This window comes from Dryobates pubescens, chromosome 4 (genome assembly GCF_014839835.1).
Source record: "Dryobates pubescens isolate bDryPub1 chromosome 4, bDryPub1.pri, whole genome shotgun sequence".
Classification (NCBI taxonomy): domain Eukaryota; kingdom Metazoa; phylum Chordata; class Aves; order Piciformes; family Picidae; genus Dryobates; species Dryobates pubescens.
Window position 1 is genome coordinate 24,466,305 of NC_071615.1, and position 19,456 is coordinate 24,485,760.

Sequence of the window (19,456 nt, forward strand, 5' to 3'; positions counted from 1 at the left end):
GTGTTTAAGAGCCATCTGAAGTCCCCTGAGTATCTTTGTGTTCCCTCTCTTGCTGTACATCAAACTACAGGAACAGGTAATAGCTGCTTTCAGCTTTTTGTCCATTTGTAACATCTATTTTGCTTTGCCTGAGGGAGCAGTGATAAAAGTGCCAGCCTTGAGCCAAGTCTCACATTGAGCAAGAGACAGTGACTGCGTTGTAAACTAATAGTTTACATATGTTTATGTAAAATAATCCTTCTACCCAAGCACTTTAGGTCTTCAATATTTACAAAACTAAAGTGTCCAAAAAGAGGGGCAGCGTTCCAACAGGCACAGAAAGTTTCTGTTGAGCACCTGAACTAAATGGTTCAACAATTTCAAATGAAAAACCACTTAAGAGCTCGTTCAGTTCAGAAAAGCAGATTTTAAACAGCAGCACATACATTCAACATGTTCAAAATATACATATTTGAGAACAAGAGACTGCACTTTTTTAAACCAACTTGCCGTGGTTTATCAGTTGCTACAATTCTATCAGCCATGAGGTTGAGTTACTGCATCATAGACTTCCTGTGAATTGGGTGCTCTTAGTGTAATTGTACCATAGACTAACTGCTATTAGGTCATGAAAAAACCACCCAAGCAAAACAAATCTCCTACCCTACAGAACTTGTCAATTTACAAATTACTGTCAGCTGGAGGTTTCAGCTACCTACGTATTTTAAATAGAGAAATATCATTTAAAACAAAGGTGGCAAATAAAATGAACTTTGGGGAGACACTTTATGCACATAATATACAGATTTCAGTGGCTGTATACATTTCTGAAAGAAGTTTCCTGAACTAGCCCCAACAGAAGCAATAAAGCAGCATCTTGGTAAAGGAGGAAGCCAGCTTTTCCCAATACCTTTCCCTTTGGATGGATTTTAATCTTTGTTCTGCATCTAAGTAAGAAGCTGCTCACAAATCTGTTTTGAAATGCCCTTGCATTGCTATTTCTTTCCTTGTGTTTCACTACAGTTTAAGTTTCAGACTATGCTACATATAAATATCCTAACCCAGCCACCATTAATTCACTACAGAAATATTTTCTACATGAACCTATCTTAAAATATAACTCTAAATATAAATTTTTACTAGAAAAAATACCCCACCAGAATGCATCATCAGAAAATTCTGCCTGCAGGTGATTTTCCATGACCTAGGATTCTTAATGAAGCTTCACAAATTACAGCAAATAATTAAGTCTGTGGTTGTTTTTGGACATTTGTGGTTTGGGGCTTTGTTTGTTTGTCTGGTGTTTGTGTGTGTTTGTTTTTGTTGGCTTGGGTTTTTGTGTGCGAGTGGTTTTTTTGCTGGTTGGTTTTGTTGTTGCTGTTTTGGTGGATTCCCCCCCCCCCCCCCCATTTTGTGTTTGGGGCAGGGGGAGTTTTTTGTTTGTTGTGTGGGAGACTGTTGAATAAAATATACAAACAGGTTATGAATAAATGGTGATCACTTCACGTCCACTGCCTCGGACCAGGAGAACTCTATCCAGACCTTCTGTCAGAACTTCCAAAAACTCCATGTCTGAAACATCAATGTCAAGGAATTTATTCAAAAGACACAAAACAACCACTAATCTCTCAGAAAGACTGACATAATGAAAAACAATCAAGTTCAGTAATTTCATCAGGGAGTTTGCTTGGGTCACCCTTTACTTTCCCATTATGTAACCCACCTGCTTGCTCGAGTGGAAACAAGACCTAATTAGGGGAAAATTTCTAGTCTTGTCCTACTCGTGTACAGTAAAGATAAATTAGAGATGTTAAAAGAAATCAAAAACTGAGCATTGCTTTGTATCAGTTCAGTTAAAAAAACCAACAACAAAACCCCAACAAACACCATCAGCATTTCTTAAAATTGTTTGTGGAATCAAGTCCTTTTCCTAAGGGCAAACAGGATAAGCATATCAACAAGTAACCAATGGCACAATCACAAAAAACAAACTCCCATTTTCATAGAATCAAAAAGGTTGGAAAAGACCTCAGAGATCATCAAGTCCAACCTGTCACCCAACACTTCTTGACTAACTAAACCATGGCTTCAAGTGCCACGTCCAATCCCTTTTTGAACACCTCCAGGGATGGTGGCTCCACCTCCCTGGGCAGCACATTCCAATGGCAAATCACTCTTTCTATGAAGAACTTCTTCCTAACATCCAGACTAAACCTCCCCTGGCACAGCTTGAGACTGTGTCCTCTTGTTCTGGTGCTGGTTTCCTGGGAGAAGAGACCAACACCTACCTGTTCACAACCTCCCTTCAGGTAGCTGTAGACAGCAATAAGGTCTCCCCTGAGCCTCCTCTTCTCCAGGCTAAGCAAGCCCAGCTCCCTCAGCCTCTCCTCATAGGGCTTCTGCTCCAAATCCCTCCCCAGCTTTGTTGCCCTTCTCTGGACACGTTCCAGCAACTCAACCTCTTTCCGAAACTGAGGGGCCCAGAACTGGACACAGGACTCAAGGTGTGGCCAAACCAGTGCTGAGTTAGGGGCAGAATGACTTCCCTGCTCCTGCTGGCCACACTATTCCTGATCCAGGCCAGGATGTCATTGGCCTTCTTGGCCACCTGGGCACACTGCTGCCTCATGTTCAGCCTACTATTAACCAGTACCTCCAGTTCCCTTTCTGCCTGGCCGCTTTGCAACCACTCTGTCCCCAGTCTGTAATTTCAAGAAATATGAAAATATGACAGTGGAGGATACAGTTTTCATCCCCTTTTCTGTTTTTAGGGGGTCCAGGCATATTCAGGAGAACCAGGTGAGCGTGCTGTGATTTGTTAAGCACTACTCCATTCAGCTTCACAGCCGTGTGCATTCGTCTCACATTTGACTGATTCCTACAATGGAAACAAATGTTTGAAGCATGATCACAATACTTAGACATCTGAATTTGTAAATCCCATCTATATGCACACAGAATAAGGTATTTTTCACAAGACAGTGATAGTTGTACACATTCAACTTGCGAATTGAGTTGTACACAAAAATTAGAGAAAAAGGAATACCTAGGTTTGAAATCTGGTGGGTTTGGGGGTTTTTTTTTCCCCCTTTGAAGAGAACATTAAACTCTAACTCAGACAGTTCTAAGAAGATTGACAAGGTGCACACATCTTTCAATTATCAGTTCTGTTTTACAAAGAAGAGGCAAAAAAATTTTCAATAGAAATGAAGTAAAAATCACCAAGAATCCTGTTTACTGAATTATATTTAAAAGTAACTGGATTTGTACAAGAAATTCCAAACAAAAGTGTTACAAGGACACAATGGAAATATTTCAGTAATTTTGTGATACCATATGAGATTTCCCTTATGCTCTTTTGGAAACAGGAAAGGAGGCAGAGGGGAAAGAAAAAAAAAATAAAGGAAGAAAGGAGGCAGAGGGGAAAGAAAAAAAAAATAAAGGAAGAAAGGAGGCAGAGGGGAAAGAAAAAAAAATAAAGGAAGAAAGGAGGCAGAGGGGAAAGAAAAAAAAAAAAGGAAAAACGGGGGGAAAAAAAGGAAAAAAGAAAAACTGGTAGAACTGGAAACACACAGGGCATTCAAAGAGAGCTTTCTAAGTTTTCATTGTAAGCTCAGTTTGTTAAAATCAATTGGGAAAAGGGTTTAAAAACAGGCAAAGCAGTCACAGGTCAGTTCCACCCAAGAACAAAGTGTTGCAGTTTTTGCATGCTGTCACACTCTGTATTATCTGAACGTATGTTATTTCTACACATGCATGGATTGGTAGAAAAGAGGCAAAACCCAGCATTTGATGGAATATGAAAGTTTGCTTTGTGAACAAATTAATCTTTCTTTCCCAAGTAGTTATATTACATGAGGGCTATTTTTGTGTGACTAATTAGAGAACTAAATATGACACTGGTGCAGAAGAGCACTGTCAAGTTTGGCATTGTCACAGGAAAATACACACTCTGTGACATACCTTGAATAAAAATGCAATAATATTTAGAAGAAAACAATAACAGGATGTCACAGTGCATATTTTTCAGTAATAAATGCTAAATCACAGTATATGAAACAAAACATAACACATGCACTGCAAATCATGATTTAGGATACACATATGCAAGACCACAAGAACCATGAACACTGCCTATGTTGCTCAAGCAAAATGAAGTGTTGACTTACAGATTTCCCCATTCTCTAAATGGAAGGGAAGCAAATGCACAGGAGGGAAAAAAAATGCCATCAGGTACATTGATTCAACAATATTAATGCAGGCACTGCAAGTCTGAATTGTAATTTCCACCCACAGCCACATAGAATAATATCTGAAATCTGTCCTGCACAAGTCTAGGGAAGCAATAGGAAATATTTCCAAGATATTAACAACCCTTCCACACTTAAGGATTCAAATATCACGTAGCCCAGAACAAAAATGGCATTTACAGCAGAATGTGAAGTTGGGAATTAGCAGAAGACAAAACATTTCTTAGAGCTCAAAGCAAATCTCCAAAGCACCTTAGGATTTGAAGGTGCTCACTCTAGATGTGCCTTCTAACTCTGTCTACAAAGTCCTAAATTGAAGATGCTTCCTTTAAATATTAACATTTCCCTTGAAGCCACAGCTTCACTTCAGGCATGTGCAGAAACCCTAAGTCATGCTTCTAACTGCATTCTTCCAGAACTCAGACATGAGTGTGTGCCTGAAACACAGCATGAGGAAGCAAACAAGCTGATGCCTTTTTGTCAGACTCTTTCAAGACACTTAGCTTATCTGCTGCTTTGGTTCTCCCTCCAGCTCAACAGATAATAAAGGAGAAGGAAGTGACGTACAGTAATTTGTTATCAACAGGAAGAGAGAAAAACAAACCACCATCAAGCATTTTAACACGCATGTTTACTGATACAATCCAGAAGTAGTTTACAGCTTGGACTCTGTCCTATTTAAGCTTCATTCACAACATTCTTGCAAATGACTCTTTACAGCCATTGTTGTCCCACCCAAGTCCACGCTAGTTTCATAAAGACAGCACTTAAGTGAAGTGCACGGAAAAACTCTCTTAAGAAGAACAAACCCCCGAACCAACAAAAGCCCCCAGCACTCAAATACAATTAAATACACGGCTCCAAAGACTACATGGATACTTACGGCTTCATGTTGAATATATCTTTAAAGCCAGACACATTCGAATCTTTGTTTTTATGCTTTTCAGCTACAAACTTTTCTTTAGTCCAGGTCATGTGCACTTTCTCTGGTGCAGCAGCGGCCACGCTTGTTTTGACTGCTGGAGTTGAGCGTGAGGCAGTGTTTCTGTCATGGATCAGCTGAGCCTGGCCAGAAAATAAGGAATCACTTCATGACTCGGCCAAAAAGAGCATTTGTGCATTACATGTCATTAAAATTTGGAAAAGGAGTTTCACAGCAGTGTGAAACAAATGCACAGACAAACGACCCTTACTCTCTGAACAAATACCAGACTGTTTTTCACTCCCAACATGAAATAAAGCTGCTTGTAAAAACACAGTTGCTTACATCTGCACGATTACATCTGGGCTGGGATGTTAGCCTGTAGAAAAGGAGGCTCAGGGGAGACCTTATTGCTGTCTACAACTACCTGAAGGGAGGTTGTAGCCAGGAGGGAGTTGGTCTCTTCTCCCAGGCAACCAGCACCAGAACAAGAGCACACAGTCTCAAGCTGCACCAAGGGAGGTTTAGGCTGAATGTTAGGAAGAAGTTCTTCACAGAAAGAGTGACTGGCCACTGGAATGGGCTGCCCAGGGAGGTAGTGGAGTCACCATCCCTGGAGGATTGGATGTGGCACTTGAAGCCATGGTTTAGCTAATCATGAGGTGTCGGGTGATAGGTCAGACTTCATCTCTGAGGTCTTTTTGAACCTTATTGACTCTACAATTCTAAATTATTTCCCAGGTGCCTATGCTTGAGGATTCCCAAGTCCAGCTGTTCAGGTCTAAAGGTTCACATAAACATCTATTTGATGGTCTTCATACCTTCTCAGAAGATTAAATCACTAGTCAAGACTATGAATCAGAAGTTACTGTGAAAACAGTTCTATCATGAGAATGGAAGTGTCATACAGCCGTATCTAATGAACTAACATTTCAAGCTAAACAACGGTAAGGTGAATCCAGTACAATGCATCAACAGAAGAAAGTTCACCATTTTTTAAAAAGACAGCAAGGTTAGGTGAAATTCTGGACCTACAGCACTTGCTTACAAAAATGCAAAGACAACAGCAGCACATTGTGGTCAGTGCTATTTTAACACCAAATTAATTACACAACACGTTCTTCTCACACTTGATAAAAGGGAAACACAAAGCTATGCAGCATTTCTACAAACTAGGCTAGATCATCTTTAGGTGTGAGCAACACTTCAAGTGCACACTATGACCACTGAATAAGTCAGTCGATTTCCTGTCAAAATTCACCATGTAGAATATAATAATGACATTTATGAGCTTATAACAGCTTTTCAATAAAGATCTCATGCAAAAGCCTTATGTGGTCACCAAAACTTTCATTAGTTCAGTATAGGAACTATAAAGGAAAGCAATGCCTTGTGAAAGCATGGAATGTGTTCATTAATGAAACACCCACTGTTAAGACTTTTTAAGAGCTAGAAGATAGAGAAACACCTTTGCTTCTGGCTCTTAAGTAAAACAGACACTCTCAGAATCATGCATTTCTTTTATGGACAGTTAAGTGTGAGAAAAAGAGGAAGCAATTCAGGTTGCAGAAGAATCTTCTAGAGGGAAGAAATACAGGGTGACAGCATGAATTTTCAAAAATGAAAATTCATTAAGAATTTTCCTAACAATGAAGGCTCAAGCTGTCCATTTGTAGTTCAGTTTGCAGTAGTGCCACTTCAAGTGTTGCAATGGGGAGGAAAAACGACTACAATCTATCCTGCCAGTACTATGTCCAACTACCTCCTCTTCTCGATAATCATTAGTCAGCAATGCCTGTGCATCTTGGCCAAGGGACTGTGGACTGGAGAAGCTTTTTCTTCTGATTGAGCCTCGAGACTCATCAGTGATGCTCTGAATCTGGGACACAAAGGTTACCAGTGACGAAAACCCATCCCAAAAAGAGTGTCTCCCCCCAAATGTACAGAAGAAAAAAAAAAGACAGATTACAGTATTCAAACCAAAAATTGTCTTCCTATTTAAATAGATAAGATTTGGTATTGTTGCTTATTATAAAGTTGCTTTGTTTTCACAAACATGTATTGTGTTTCTATACATTGTGAGGCTCTTTGAGATGTTTAGTGGTCACTTGTGAAGTCTTTTTATAGAGATTTGTGAAACCACAAAGCAATTAGAATCTTTTCACCTACATGGGAACCTCATTACTTGTGAGGGTCATATTCCTTCACATACATGATGATTATGATGAATTAATTTTATTCAGTTACAATCAAAAGTGTGGAAAAAAACTGTAAGCAAATGAGAAAGTTGCTTTCTGATGCTGAGCAGTGATTTATTTCCCAGTGACTCACAAACTCCTCACCTACATGCACTCACATTTCTACCAGTCTTAAGTAGCAGAAGCAATCTGCACAAGAGCACTTGCTCTGTGCAACCCAAAGTGGTGGTGGCATGGATGCCTCAACTCCACTACCACCACTGCCTGGCCAGACAGACATTAGTCAGGGCTAGCCAAAGAAGAATGACAACAACCATCAGGAAGGGCATGAAGAACATGAAAGAGCCTCTATATTTTCTTTCATCTTTTCAGTGCTATTGTCATAGTCAAATAAATAAATGCTTGGCAGTTCTACCCAAGTCTGCAGATCTTACTGCAGGTATGTGCTGTATTTACCTTTGAATAGCATCAACCATGTTTCTCAAAAAAGGAAACAAAAAAACCAAACACCTATCTCATGCAACAGTTCACCTGGGGGTGAGAGAGAAATAAAGATCCATTTTCAAAATTGACAGAACAAGGGACAGTGAGGGTGATTCCTTAGGGAATAACAGCATGCCTTTGAGGGAAACATTAAAAGAACACTGTACAAAACTGAATTCTCCTCTTTGTGAAGGTCTGCACGTTGCTTGGAGAAGTACAAGCGGAAGAGTGAGGTTAAAATACTGATCTGGTGCTAACAGGAAACAAAACCACAAGCAGCACCAACTACAAACTGGAATATCAGGGTTGTATTTGATTGTCTGGAGGCAGATATTGAAAACAGCAATGCCAGCTTGAACTAGTGATACTAATGACAAATGTTTTGAAGGTCATGATAGAACTGGAGGGAATGGCTCAACTCATTTAAGAGAAGATAAGATTAAGAAAGGACCTGGCACACTGAGCGCTTATACAAAAACTTGTAGCTCTAGAAGCAGCAAAGGCATAACTCAATGTTTTCTGATGAAAATACAAGAACAAAATAGATGAAGATACCCTAATCAGAAGCAAGGGATGAATACGGTTTTTATTCTTGAAGAAAGCAGTAAAAGTACTACGTGTTCCTGGAAATACTAAGGATTTTACTTCAGACTGCAGAACACAAAAAGGCTTAGGCATAACATGAGTTGCAGTTATCAGCAGACACAGAAGCAAGAAGTAATTCTAATAGTTTTATGAGCAGTGAAACACAAGCAGAGATCTCTTACTTGGCATGGGAAAGAAACAAATGTAAGCAACAGCAAAGCCATCTCACTAAAAGAGTGCTGATGAGACAGCTAGCAGAACAAAGAACGGGGCAGAAGCACAAGCCAAAAAGAAAAGATGAGAATACTACATTTGCTGCTCCCCATCAGAGTATCACAGAGTCATAGGTTAGTCAGCCTAAATTTGGGTCCTGAAACAACAGTTAGTTGATACATAACATTCAAAATAATACAGAAACTAAAAAAATAAATAAATAAAAAATTGAACAAGATTAAGTCCCAAACAAAGCTAATGAGCCCAGTTGAACAACCACAAAACCCAACACCTTAGCTACCGATACATGTTAAGTTTGGAAGTGCTCTGGCTATATTCCACACTGACAAAGTTCTTCTGCTAAATACTTCCACAAAACAAGAACAGAAAAAACTCTAAACATTTGTTCAAACAAAAAAGAATTACTCCCCCCCATATTTCAACTTTGCAAGTGAAACCTGCCAAACGGAAAACAACATAGATGTCCGGGGTTAACACAGCCTGCTCCTCACAAGCCCTGCTCCCCCCACATAGGTGGGAGAGGAAGTAACACAAACCAACCCCTCTGGGTTGACATAAGGAATTCAGTGTGATAAGATGCACAATTACCTTAGCCTGTCTGCAGAAAAACGCAGCAGAAGCCAGCACTAAAACTGTTCCCCCATCCAAGCACACAGCAGACAGCCCAGTGGAAAAGCCCAACACCCCAAACCTGGAAACATCAACCAGAACAGGAAGCCCCTCATGTTCCAATCTAAGCTTCAAGCCCCATGACAGTTTGCTCCAGCCAGCACTTTCATTTTGAAGCTGGCATACAGCAGCATGGTATTGACTACACACCAGCAGATTCAACTCAACCCTTGACAGCAGAATATAGTCAGAAAAGCTTTGGACTAGTTAGAACTGACCAGAAGCCATGGCCAAGAAATACTGCTTTCAGATTTTTCACAGAACACCTTGCCAAGCCCAAGTCCCTACCTCTCTTTCCCTTTCATTCTTTGATAACTGCATCTGTTTCAGCATCTGAGATCGCTGCTCCATCATAAGGGTCTTCTCATATGTGAATGCAGAAATGTCATTTTCAAACTGCAAAAGACATGGGCATCAAAAATATCAGTAAAGTACTACTTGAAGAAAAATGTTTACACAATGCACCACATTAATTCAGATCTGGATGTATTTCTGGCATTCATTCCAAGCATGCAATTGGATCAGCCATTCTTATCCTTACTCTTAAAACTTCATCTTCAAACAGCAGTCTTGTGCAATGAACTATGCTACTACATCAATGTGATTTTCATTTAAATTGAGATGCTTGGGACGGACTTTCTGTTGCTCTGTTCCAACTAGGCTACAGAAATGCTGGAAACACTTAGAGTGGGTCTGCAGCGCTGCCTCCTCAGCCTGTGTGCACACTTTTTCCTTGAAAACTGTTGAGAGCCACAAAATAACACATTGTGCTTTCACCAGTGAGAAGTGATCAGAAACAGAAACACATTCTCACATGGGCTCAAAGCTAAAACGCAACAGAAAAAAATGCATAGCAGATGTGTTGTAGCTGACTCTTTAATGTGTGTCTCATTTTTTTTGGAAGGCACTCAGGGTGAAATATGGCCCAAAATTGTGTCTCTTATACTGTTTTCCAACCATGTCTGAGCTTTTTATATGGCACTCTGTTCATAGCCTGCATGTGCATGCATCATAGTATTTTAATCTTACATATTCAGCACTCCAAGCAAAACAAAAGGATTTATGTTACTTCCTAGCTCAAAACAGTAAGCAAGGTTTTTTTGGTGTTTGTTTGGTTGTTGGTTTTTGGTTTGGTTTTTTTTAATGAGAAAAGAAGAATATCTAAACAATTCTTAAAAGTTGGTTTATGGCCTATTAGAATGATATATCTTTTGGACAGCTTTTGTTCAGTTGCAGGAACTGGTGGTAGCAGAAGTTCTGAAGCAGCTGACCCGCCTCCATCCCACTTCCGAATGAGTTTACAAGCTTCTTGTGTTGTACAGGTTGGACACTGTACTAGCCACCTTTGAGCACTGGAAAGAGTTTTTCCCCTCCCTATCAAAAAGCAGATCTAGACAGACTACAGCTTCAGTCCTTTCTCTCCATCAGTTTATGACAAGTATTTTTTCTTGGGGGGGGGGGGGGGGGGGGGGGGGGGGGAAGGGGGAGCAGAATTTACAAAGTTCATTATGATCACTGTTCAACTTTACAATCTGTATTCTGTATGTTGCTGTTCAAGGCCCAAGAAGTTGGCAACACCAAAACCAATGAAATACTCTCAGAGAAGGGCCTACCATCCTTATTTCACAAGGATATTCATGTAGCAGTTGGCAATAGGCCTGTTTATTCTCTCTCATGCAGGATGCCATGGATTCTTAGATTAAGCCCATTCAGTCTTCCATGCCATTGTGTGCTAAAGGTTCAAGCTTTTTTCTTCCTGAGTGAACTATGTCAATGGACAAGTCCTCATAAATGAAGTAGGCAATAAACAAATCAAAAGGGCTCAGTTCTAGAGCAGCCAGGCTGAAAGGGACCTGGGAGTACTGGTCAACAGTAGGCTGAACATGAGGCAGCAGTGTGCCCAGGTGGCCAAGGCCAATGGCATCCTGGCCTGGATCAGGAATAGTGTGGCCAGCAGGAGCAGGGAAGCCATTCTGCCCCTAACTCAGCACTGGTTTGGCCACACCTTGAGTACTGTGTCCAGTTCTGGGCCCCTCAGTTTAGGAAAGATGTTGAGTTGCTGGAACGTGTCCAGAGAAGGGCAACAAAGCTGGGGAGGGATTTGGAGCAGAAGCCCTATGAGGAGAGGCTGAGGGAGCTGGGCTTGCTTAGCCTGGAGAAGAGGAGGCTCAGGAGAGACCTTATTGCTGTTTACAGCTACCTGAAGGGAGGCTGTGGACAGGTAGGTGTTGGTCTCTTCTCCCAGGAAACCAGCACCAGAACAAGAGGACACAGTCTCAAGCTGTGCCATGGGCTGGATGTTAGGAAGAAGTTCATAGAAAGAGTAATTGGCTATTGGAATGTGCTGCCCAGGGAGGTGGTGGAGTCACCATCCCTGGAGGTGTTCAAAAAGGAAGAGACTGGATGGGGCGCTTGGTGCCATGGTTTAGTTGATTAGGTAGTGTTGGGCGATAGGTTGGACTCAATGATCTTTAAGGTCTTTTCCAATCTGTTTTATTCTATTCAACAAAACCTTTAAACTCACTAGTACATCCAGCAGCATTGTAACATGGTAAAATGCTGCATTAAAAACCTTGTTCTTGCTGGGACTACAACCTTTCCCTTTTAATATTCAGGTTCACATCAATTTCAGAAATGGTAAATCCCTTTTCACAAATTTAGTCTTGACTGCACCTAAAGGAAAAAAATAATATATATTAATTTTAAAATGCTGTAACATACCATTTCAACAACTTCCACTTCAGCATTCAGTCTGAGGTGGTACAAGAACATTTGAAGATCCTTCTTCATTTGAATGCTGTTATCATCCATTTGAGCAACAGTGAAGATACGCATTTTACATTTCCTCCAAACCTATCAGAAACATACATTGCAATAACTGATACCACAAGTGGTTGGGATCACTGTGCTTAACCCACCAAGGTGAAAGGGCAATGAATTCAAACCCATTAGGACTAATTCATTCCTAGGAAAGGAAGTCCTAGCCATTTTCTGTTGTCCTTGCCTTGTGCTGTCGAAGGAGGAAAGGCAGTAACATCAGCATACCACCATCATGAACAATCCACCACACATCTATGCTGCCTTCAGTAAAACGTTCCTGATTTGTTGGAAATAAGTCAATGTTTTTAGCCACCAATAACGCTTGCTGAGCTGCTGTTGTTTCTCGAACAGTGTCTGCAAGGGAAAACATGACATTTCATCAAGAACCTCTAGTTTTCATTCACAGCTTTTGGTTTTGTCTTAAATTAAAAAGCTTAAATTCTCCCAGATTCTGCTGTGGTGAGTGGTTTGGAGCACAAGCCCTGTGAGGAGAGGCTGAGGGAGCTGGGGCTGCTTAGCCTAGAAAAAAGGAGGCTCAGGGGAGACCTTATTGCTGTCTACAACTACCTGAAGGGAGGTTGTAGCCAGGTGGGGGTTGGTCTCTTCTCCCAGGCAACCAGCACCAGAACAAGAGCACACAGTCTCAAGCTGTGCCAGGGAGGTTTAGGCTGGATGTTAGGAAGAAGTTCCTCACAGAAAGAGTGGTTGGCCATTGGAATGGGCTGCCCAGGGAGGTGGTGGAGTCACCCTCACTGGAGGTGTTTAGGAAGAGACTGGATGGGGTGCTTGGTGCCATGGTTTAGTTGATTAGATAGTGTTGGGTGATAGGTTGGGCTTGATGATCTCAAAGGTCTTTTCCAACCTGGTTAATTCTACTCTATTCTAAAAGAGGAACATCTGGGTTTAGTGACTGACCTGCTTAAAAGAAACCACCACCAAAAAACACCCCAATGCCAAAACTAAAACCACACAAAAAACCCCAAACCAAAAAAAAAAAAACAACACTCAAAAGGGGTCGTGGCTGAAGAGACTAAGAAAATCCACTCTGCATGAAATCAGATGTGAGGAAGTATTCAATTGTCCAGTTGTCCACTGGAAGCTCAGCATCACATTTCCTTCACACAGCAAATACATTAGTTGCATAGTTACATTAAAAACACATAGGAGAAAGTCAATGGACACATACCAACAAAATTTTTCCACGAGAAACGATTTTCTGTCTGCTTCCAGGACTGTGGCCATGCCATCAGGACCGTGTTGTGCTTCATCCCTCCTAGGCCAGCTGACTGAATCAAATAGGATATTCCATCTCTGAAACTAGGAGACACCACAATCTGGCAAAATCCTTTAGTCTTTTCTACTCCCATTAAGGCCTTAACATTCTGCAAAAGGAAGATTATGCATGGGAAACAGCATCATCAGTGATGGTAATGATCATCATGAAAAGCAACAGCACAAGAGCAGAACATTACACAGTGCATAACCAACGTCAAGAAGTTGCTGATCCCAACACAGTGAATGTGATTCTGTGACAAATCACCCACCATGAGCTTTTCATTACTTAAATTATTCAGCCTTTTATTTCCACAGAACAATGAAAAAGATACAAGTAAAACCATGTTAAGAAAGATAAATGAAGTAACACTGTTCAGAAAGTCAAAACTGCTGATTGAAAAACAATCCTATGTTTGGAATGACAAGTCCTTTCTTTTTGGGATTGGAAGTGTTTGGAAAAAACCCACAGTGCCCAAGCCATTAGAAGAGGCTGCCACAGCTCCTTAAACAGCTTTTTCAATATGGTCTCCCTTCATTTAGAATAGTATTAACCAGGTTGGAAAAACCTTCGAGATCATCAAGTCCAACCTATCACCCAACACTATCTAATCAACTAAACCATGGCACCAAGCACCCCATCCAGTCTCTTCCATTTTGAGCACCTCCAGTGATGGTGACTCCACCACCTCCTTCGGCAGCCCATTCCAATGGCCAATCACTTTCTGTGTAGAACTTCTTCCTAACCTCCAGCTGAAACCTCCCTTGGCTCAGCTTGAGACTGTGTCCTCCTGTTCTGTTGGTGGTTGCCTGGGAGAAGACACCAACCCCCACCTGGCTACAACCTCCCTTCAGGTAGTTGTAGACAGCAATAAGGTCTGCCCTGAGCCTCCCTTTCTCCAGGCCAAGCAACCCCAGCTCCCTCAACCTCTCCTCATAGGACTTGTGCTCCAAACCCCTCCCCAGCTTTGTTGCCCTGCTCTGGACATGTTCCAGCAACTCAACATCTTTCCTAACTACACAACCAAACAATTTAAAAGTAACATTCAAAACTACACCAAAATTGACTAGAGAACATCAGCTTGGGCACTGATTATGTTTTTATGACATGACTTTAAAAATCCCATTATCAATGGCTTGTGTGGGAGACCAGCATGCTTTCAGAAGGAAAAACCAGCACATCAAAAACTGGATTTCTGAACACACCAAAAATTCCTGTCAAATATCATCAGGGTGAGATTTGATCACAGGAACCCTGGCTCTGGGTGGCTTTACATCAGAAAATTGGTAAAGAAAAAAAAGTCTTCAGAGAACTTGGTATCAAAGCCAACCATTCTGTATGTAAACAATATAGTTTAAATAGATGATGGGTTTCTTTTTCAACGAAAGAAGAAAAAACTTGATTTCCAACAAATCTCCTGGAGACAGTTTTCTGGTTCAATTTTTCCAAACCCAATGAGGTCTCCAAAAGCTCAAAATTCCACAGTTCATCTTCATTTCTCTTTAAAATCAAGTTAACACCAGGTCTGACTTTCTAGAGAACCTTGGAGATCAGGTCTCCCTTAAATTCATTCCCGTTCCATCTCTCAAAAATTTATTTTCTACCTCACCCTGTCTTCACTGGAGATATGGGATAAGGATAAAAGAGAAACAATGGATCTAAGGATAAATGCTGCTTTGAGTGATGGAACAGAGTAAAGACTGCTCCTACTCCTCGTTCTGCTGTGTATTTCCAGAACAGTAACTTCGTTTTCTGGATGTATACATATATTTCCAAGTTATTAATCCCTCACTGACCTAAAGTAGATCAAAGTTACACAGGTCAAACATAGGCATTTGTTAGATACATTTTTAATTAATTAAATCCCTTGTCTTTAAAAAGAAATTTTGTTTTTAAATCCATGACTTGGCTTTTTCAAGAACATGATTGTGAGCCTAGGGCTCTCAATGTTCAACAAAAGAAGCTAAGAAGTATCAGCATTGTCTCACCCTATTGGGAAATGTTACAAAACATTTTGCTGCACAACAATCTGTTCTTTATATAAAAGTTACTATTAGGGCAATCAATGAAAATTGATGTTTTATTCAGGACTTCACAATAGTTTGGCTTAATGCAAGATACAAGTTATCCAGACTTGACATTGCAATACTAATAGAAACCACAAGTGTTTGTAAGCTGCCTTTTACATACCTCTTCAGCTTTCTGAGTTTCTGTACATTTATCCAAGTAGATTCCTTGAAGCACAGAGCCCACAATTGTCAGCCCTTTGCCAGCTTTCAACTGAGAGGTGAAAGAAAGCAATCTAGGATGTTTCACCAACTGCTCACTATCCAAGTTTAACAAGACCAAAAGTTGAGGTCTGCCAAAAAAAACCCAAACAAAAAACCAACAAAAACTCAACTAGTTTCAGTTAGACACACACTTAGACATACAGAAAAGCATGAAAAAATGGGAAAATGAAAGTTAACAGTTTGTAAAACACACATCAAGAGCTTAATTTGATGGAAAACATTCAACTACCAAGCAAGGAAGTCACAGAATCTTCAGTTTTAACTGCATACTTGAGGATGCATTACATCAATCAATATCCAATCTGCTTATTGGTAATTTTCAGTTCAGTTCTAGCAGTTACATTAGGACAGCAGAAGGATAACTCATTCATAAATGAATCAACATCAGACATTTAACAGGAATGCTGTCAGGCAACACCGCATTACATTGGTGCCTCTGAGACGAGTTCAGACTCACAGGATGTTAGGGGTTGGAAGGGACCTCAGGAGATCGAGTCAAACCCCCCCTGACAGAGCAGGGCAACAGAATCTAGCACAGGTCACACAGGAATGCATCCAGATGGGTCTTGAAAGTCTCCAGAGAAGACTCCACAACCTCTCTGGGGAGCCTGTTCCAGTGTTCTGTGATCCTCACAGTGCTGCATTCTGTTACAGTAAAATAATAAGTGTTTTGATGACATCACTGCCATGTCCAAGTTCAGACATTAATGGTGAATTTTACTTTGGCATTAGCTTTAACAGTAGTACTCCCAAGAATATATCAAAAGTTGTGTGACCTTGGAATGCACTTACCTCCAGTTCTTGGTGTGAGGAGGACCATCTTCAACACGAAGCAGAGCATAGCGAGCTGCATTCAGAGACAGTCCTCTGATTCCATCACCCCATTCTTTTTCCGCTCTTTAGGATGCAGAAAACATTCAATTAACAGAGCCTCATGTATTTAAACAAGTTAAGTATATTTTCTCATGTAAGGGATAATAAGCCAAACAACTTTGCATGACTGCACCAAACCCCCCCCCCCTTGTCTTGTAGATTTAAATCAAGAATGAAAACTAACCAAGATACAGTAGTCTCATGGTCCCTTCAAGAGAGCCATTTATTAATATTTACCATGGTTGATTATATTCATACTTCAAAAGGGTTTGTTCGTAATCATAAGAGCTACTTAAGTTGCTTTTTAGTAGTAGAATGAATAAGTGAGGGCTACTGTAAAGGAACTGGTTTTTAAGCAGCAGAATAAAGTTTGACTGTGTACCAACACCACCACTACAGCTTACTCGACTTCCTTTCCTTCCCTGCTTCTCTCCCAAATAAGCCTAAAGTTTTATCTGCCCTCCTGACCACTTGCAATCTCACTACACTTTCCATTCCTCAATCTCTCCAATACAAATCTATTCAATATGCCAGGGGGCCAACCAAATAAGAAGGAACTGTTAGGCTAACACATCATTTTCCTTTGTAGGTATTCTACTACAGCATGGGGTCCACCTCCCTCCCTCTTATTTTCATTCATGAATCCTCAGTGAAATGTTACCCCTAGCCTTCTTTGGCTTATTTTGTCTAAATCTCAAATTAAAAACCTCTTACAAAAAACCCACAATGTGACAATCAAAATGTACCCAGGCAGAATGACTAATAAGCTCTTTACTTCGCTATCCAAAAATTAAACCTGAGGTTTTCTCCAGACAGCAGTTCTTAGAACTTTTCAGGGTAAGTTTCTCCCCACTGCCATTTGTAATTTGTACAAATTTCATTTGGAATGAAGTCATACTTCTGAAAAAACCCAACATAACAACAACAGCAGCTTCTTTCTACAGGGTGGATGTGCTGGCTAGGTACCAATATCACAGTATCACAGTATCACAGTAACTAAGGTTGGAAGAGACCCCAAGGATCATCAAGTCCAACCTGTTCCAACAGACCTCACAACTAGATCATAGCACCAAGCGCCACGTCCAATCTCCCCTTGAACACCTCCAGGGACGGCGACTCCACCACCTCCCTGGGCAGCCCATTCCAATGACGAATGACTCGCTCAGTGAAGAACTTTTTCCTCACCTCGAGTCTAAACCTCCCCTGACACAACTTGAGACTGTGTCCCCTTGTTCTGGTGCTGGTTGCCTGGGAGAAGAGACCAACCCCCACCTGGCTACAACCACCCTTCAGGTAGTTGTAGAGGGCAATGAGGTCGCCTCTGATCCTTCTCTTCTCCATCCACATATCCACAGAATCCATACGCAAATTTGGATGCAGATATGATTTCATGCACGTGCGTGTCTAAAAACATACCAGCAGAACCACCACCATCTAATCTGACTTCTTGGCTAAAAACAGGTAAATTATTTCCTTATTTACTGGGTTGAGAGAGCTGTTGCAATTCAGGAAAGCACCTAAGCTGGAAATGGAGTTATCAAAAGGTGGTGAACCCATAAAGTGGAACAGTTTTATAGCAGCTGACCCACTTAAGATCTATGCTTAATCACTGATCAGAACAACAGGCCTCACTCCAATTTCCTGTTTCACTACCTTACTATTACTATATATTAATATTTTTTTTATATAAACAAAATCTTACTAGTCTTGACTAGAATGTTTCAGCATGAAGTATCTTTCCTTAAAAAGGGAAAGCACACACACATTACATGGTTTAGTTGGTTGGGTGGTGTTGAATGATAGGTTGGACACGATGATCTTGAAGGTCTCTTCCAACCTGGTTTATTCTATTCTATTCTTCTCTAAAAAACAATCACTTGTGGTTGTGTACGTTATTTGGGAAGGGTTATTTTGGTTGGGGATTTTGTGTTGTTGTTTTGTTTGATTTTTTTGTTTGTTTTGGGGCATGTTGCTTTTATTATTACTATATTTCAGAAGAACTCTTCAGTTTTCTACTTGAAGAGAATTTCTTACAGGTCTGGCTCTGTGCATCTTTTGTCAAATGCACACAATGCAAAGTATGCTACAATTTAAAGGTTATCTGAACCTTGGGAAAACAGGTAATTTTCAGTAGGTGCTCTGGATTGTTCAGTGTGAATCATTCTAGTAAGCGCTAAATTATACACCGCCACCACCCCACCAAAAAAAAAAGTAGTAATAGTTACTGCTTGATATTACAATGTGACATTCCTGAAGTAGCAAAACTTTATACCATAATCTCTACTCAAATGACAATTTCCCAGCCTTATTATTTTTATTAGTTCCAACTATCAAGACGTCTGGAACAGAGCCTCCAGAGAAATTAGACCTCAAAAACCTACAATCCTTAACAGCAACATCATCTTACCTTGTTTCAAGGAATACTCTTAATTCTATTACTTCAGTTGTACCTATTTAACACCAAAGATTTTTGCTGAATATTAAAAGATATTAAATATAGAATAAATAAGATATATGGTCTTACCCTCTATATTCTATGTATTTGTATATACATCCTGCGATTAGCATGGCAATCAAAGCATAGTACCAAGAGCAAATGAACATCAAGGCAAGACATAAACTCATCCCCAGGAATGAAAGAGTCCTAAAAGAAACCATTTTTTTAAATAGGCATGCAAATATTCTACAAAGTCAATTTAATTTTTCTTTCTACTTATTTAACTTAACTTCCAGAAAGGTCTCTCTTCTTCAAAGACCATTTCATAACTGCTATATACAGTTTAAAATTTACATTCTGAACCTGTGTGAGACAACTAATTTAAGTGAACTAGGTATAACAATTTCCTACAGTTGTCAAACTCTATCAGTACCTCCATAAA

General features: G+C 40.4%; 1 protein-coding gene across 1 annotated transcript in view; it reads right to left on the reverse strand.

Moving 5' to 3' along the window:
• Nucleotides 1-1,425: 1,425 nt before the first annotated feature.
• Nucleotides 1,426-19,456, reverse strand: part of LOC104298314 (solute carrier family 12 member 7) — a 57,144-nt gene continuing 39,113 nt past the window's right edge. Inside the window, exons 15-26 of the mRNA XM_054160959.1 lie at nucleotides 19,102-19,221; nucleotides 16,497-16,601; nucleotides 15,604-15,772; nucleotides 13,327-13,522; nucleotides 12,325-12,494; nucleotides 12,042-12,173; nucleotides 9,609-9,716; nucleotides 6,914-7,030; nucleotides 5,113-5,294; nucleotides 4,149-4,163; nucleotides 2,724-2,857; nucleotides 1,426-1,551 (exon numbers count right to left, since the gene is read on the reverse strand). Coding sequence (XP_054016934.1) covers nucleotides 1,460-1,551; nucleotides 2,724-2,857; nucleotides 4,149-4,163; nucleotides 5,113-5,294; nucleotides 6,914-7,030; nucleotides 9,609-9,716; nucleotides 12,042-12,173; nucleotides 12,325-12,494; nucleotides 13,327-13,522; nucleotides 15,604-15,772; nucleotides 16,497-16,601; nucleotides 19,102-19,221 — 1,540 coding nt within the window. The 3' untranslated portion in view covers nucleotides 1,426-1,459. The remainder of the gene's footprint in view (nucleotides 1,552-2,723; nucleotides 2,858-4,148; nucleotides 4,164-5,112; nucleotides 5,295-6,913; nucleotides 7,031-9,608; nucleotides 9,717-12,041; nucleotides 12,174-12,324; nucleotides 12,495-13,326; nucleotides 13,523-15,603; nucleotides 15,773-16,496; nucleotides 16,602-19,101; nucleotides 19,222-19,456) is intronic.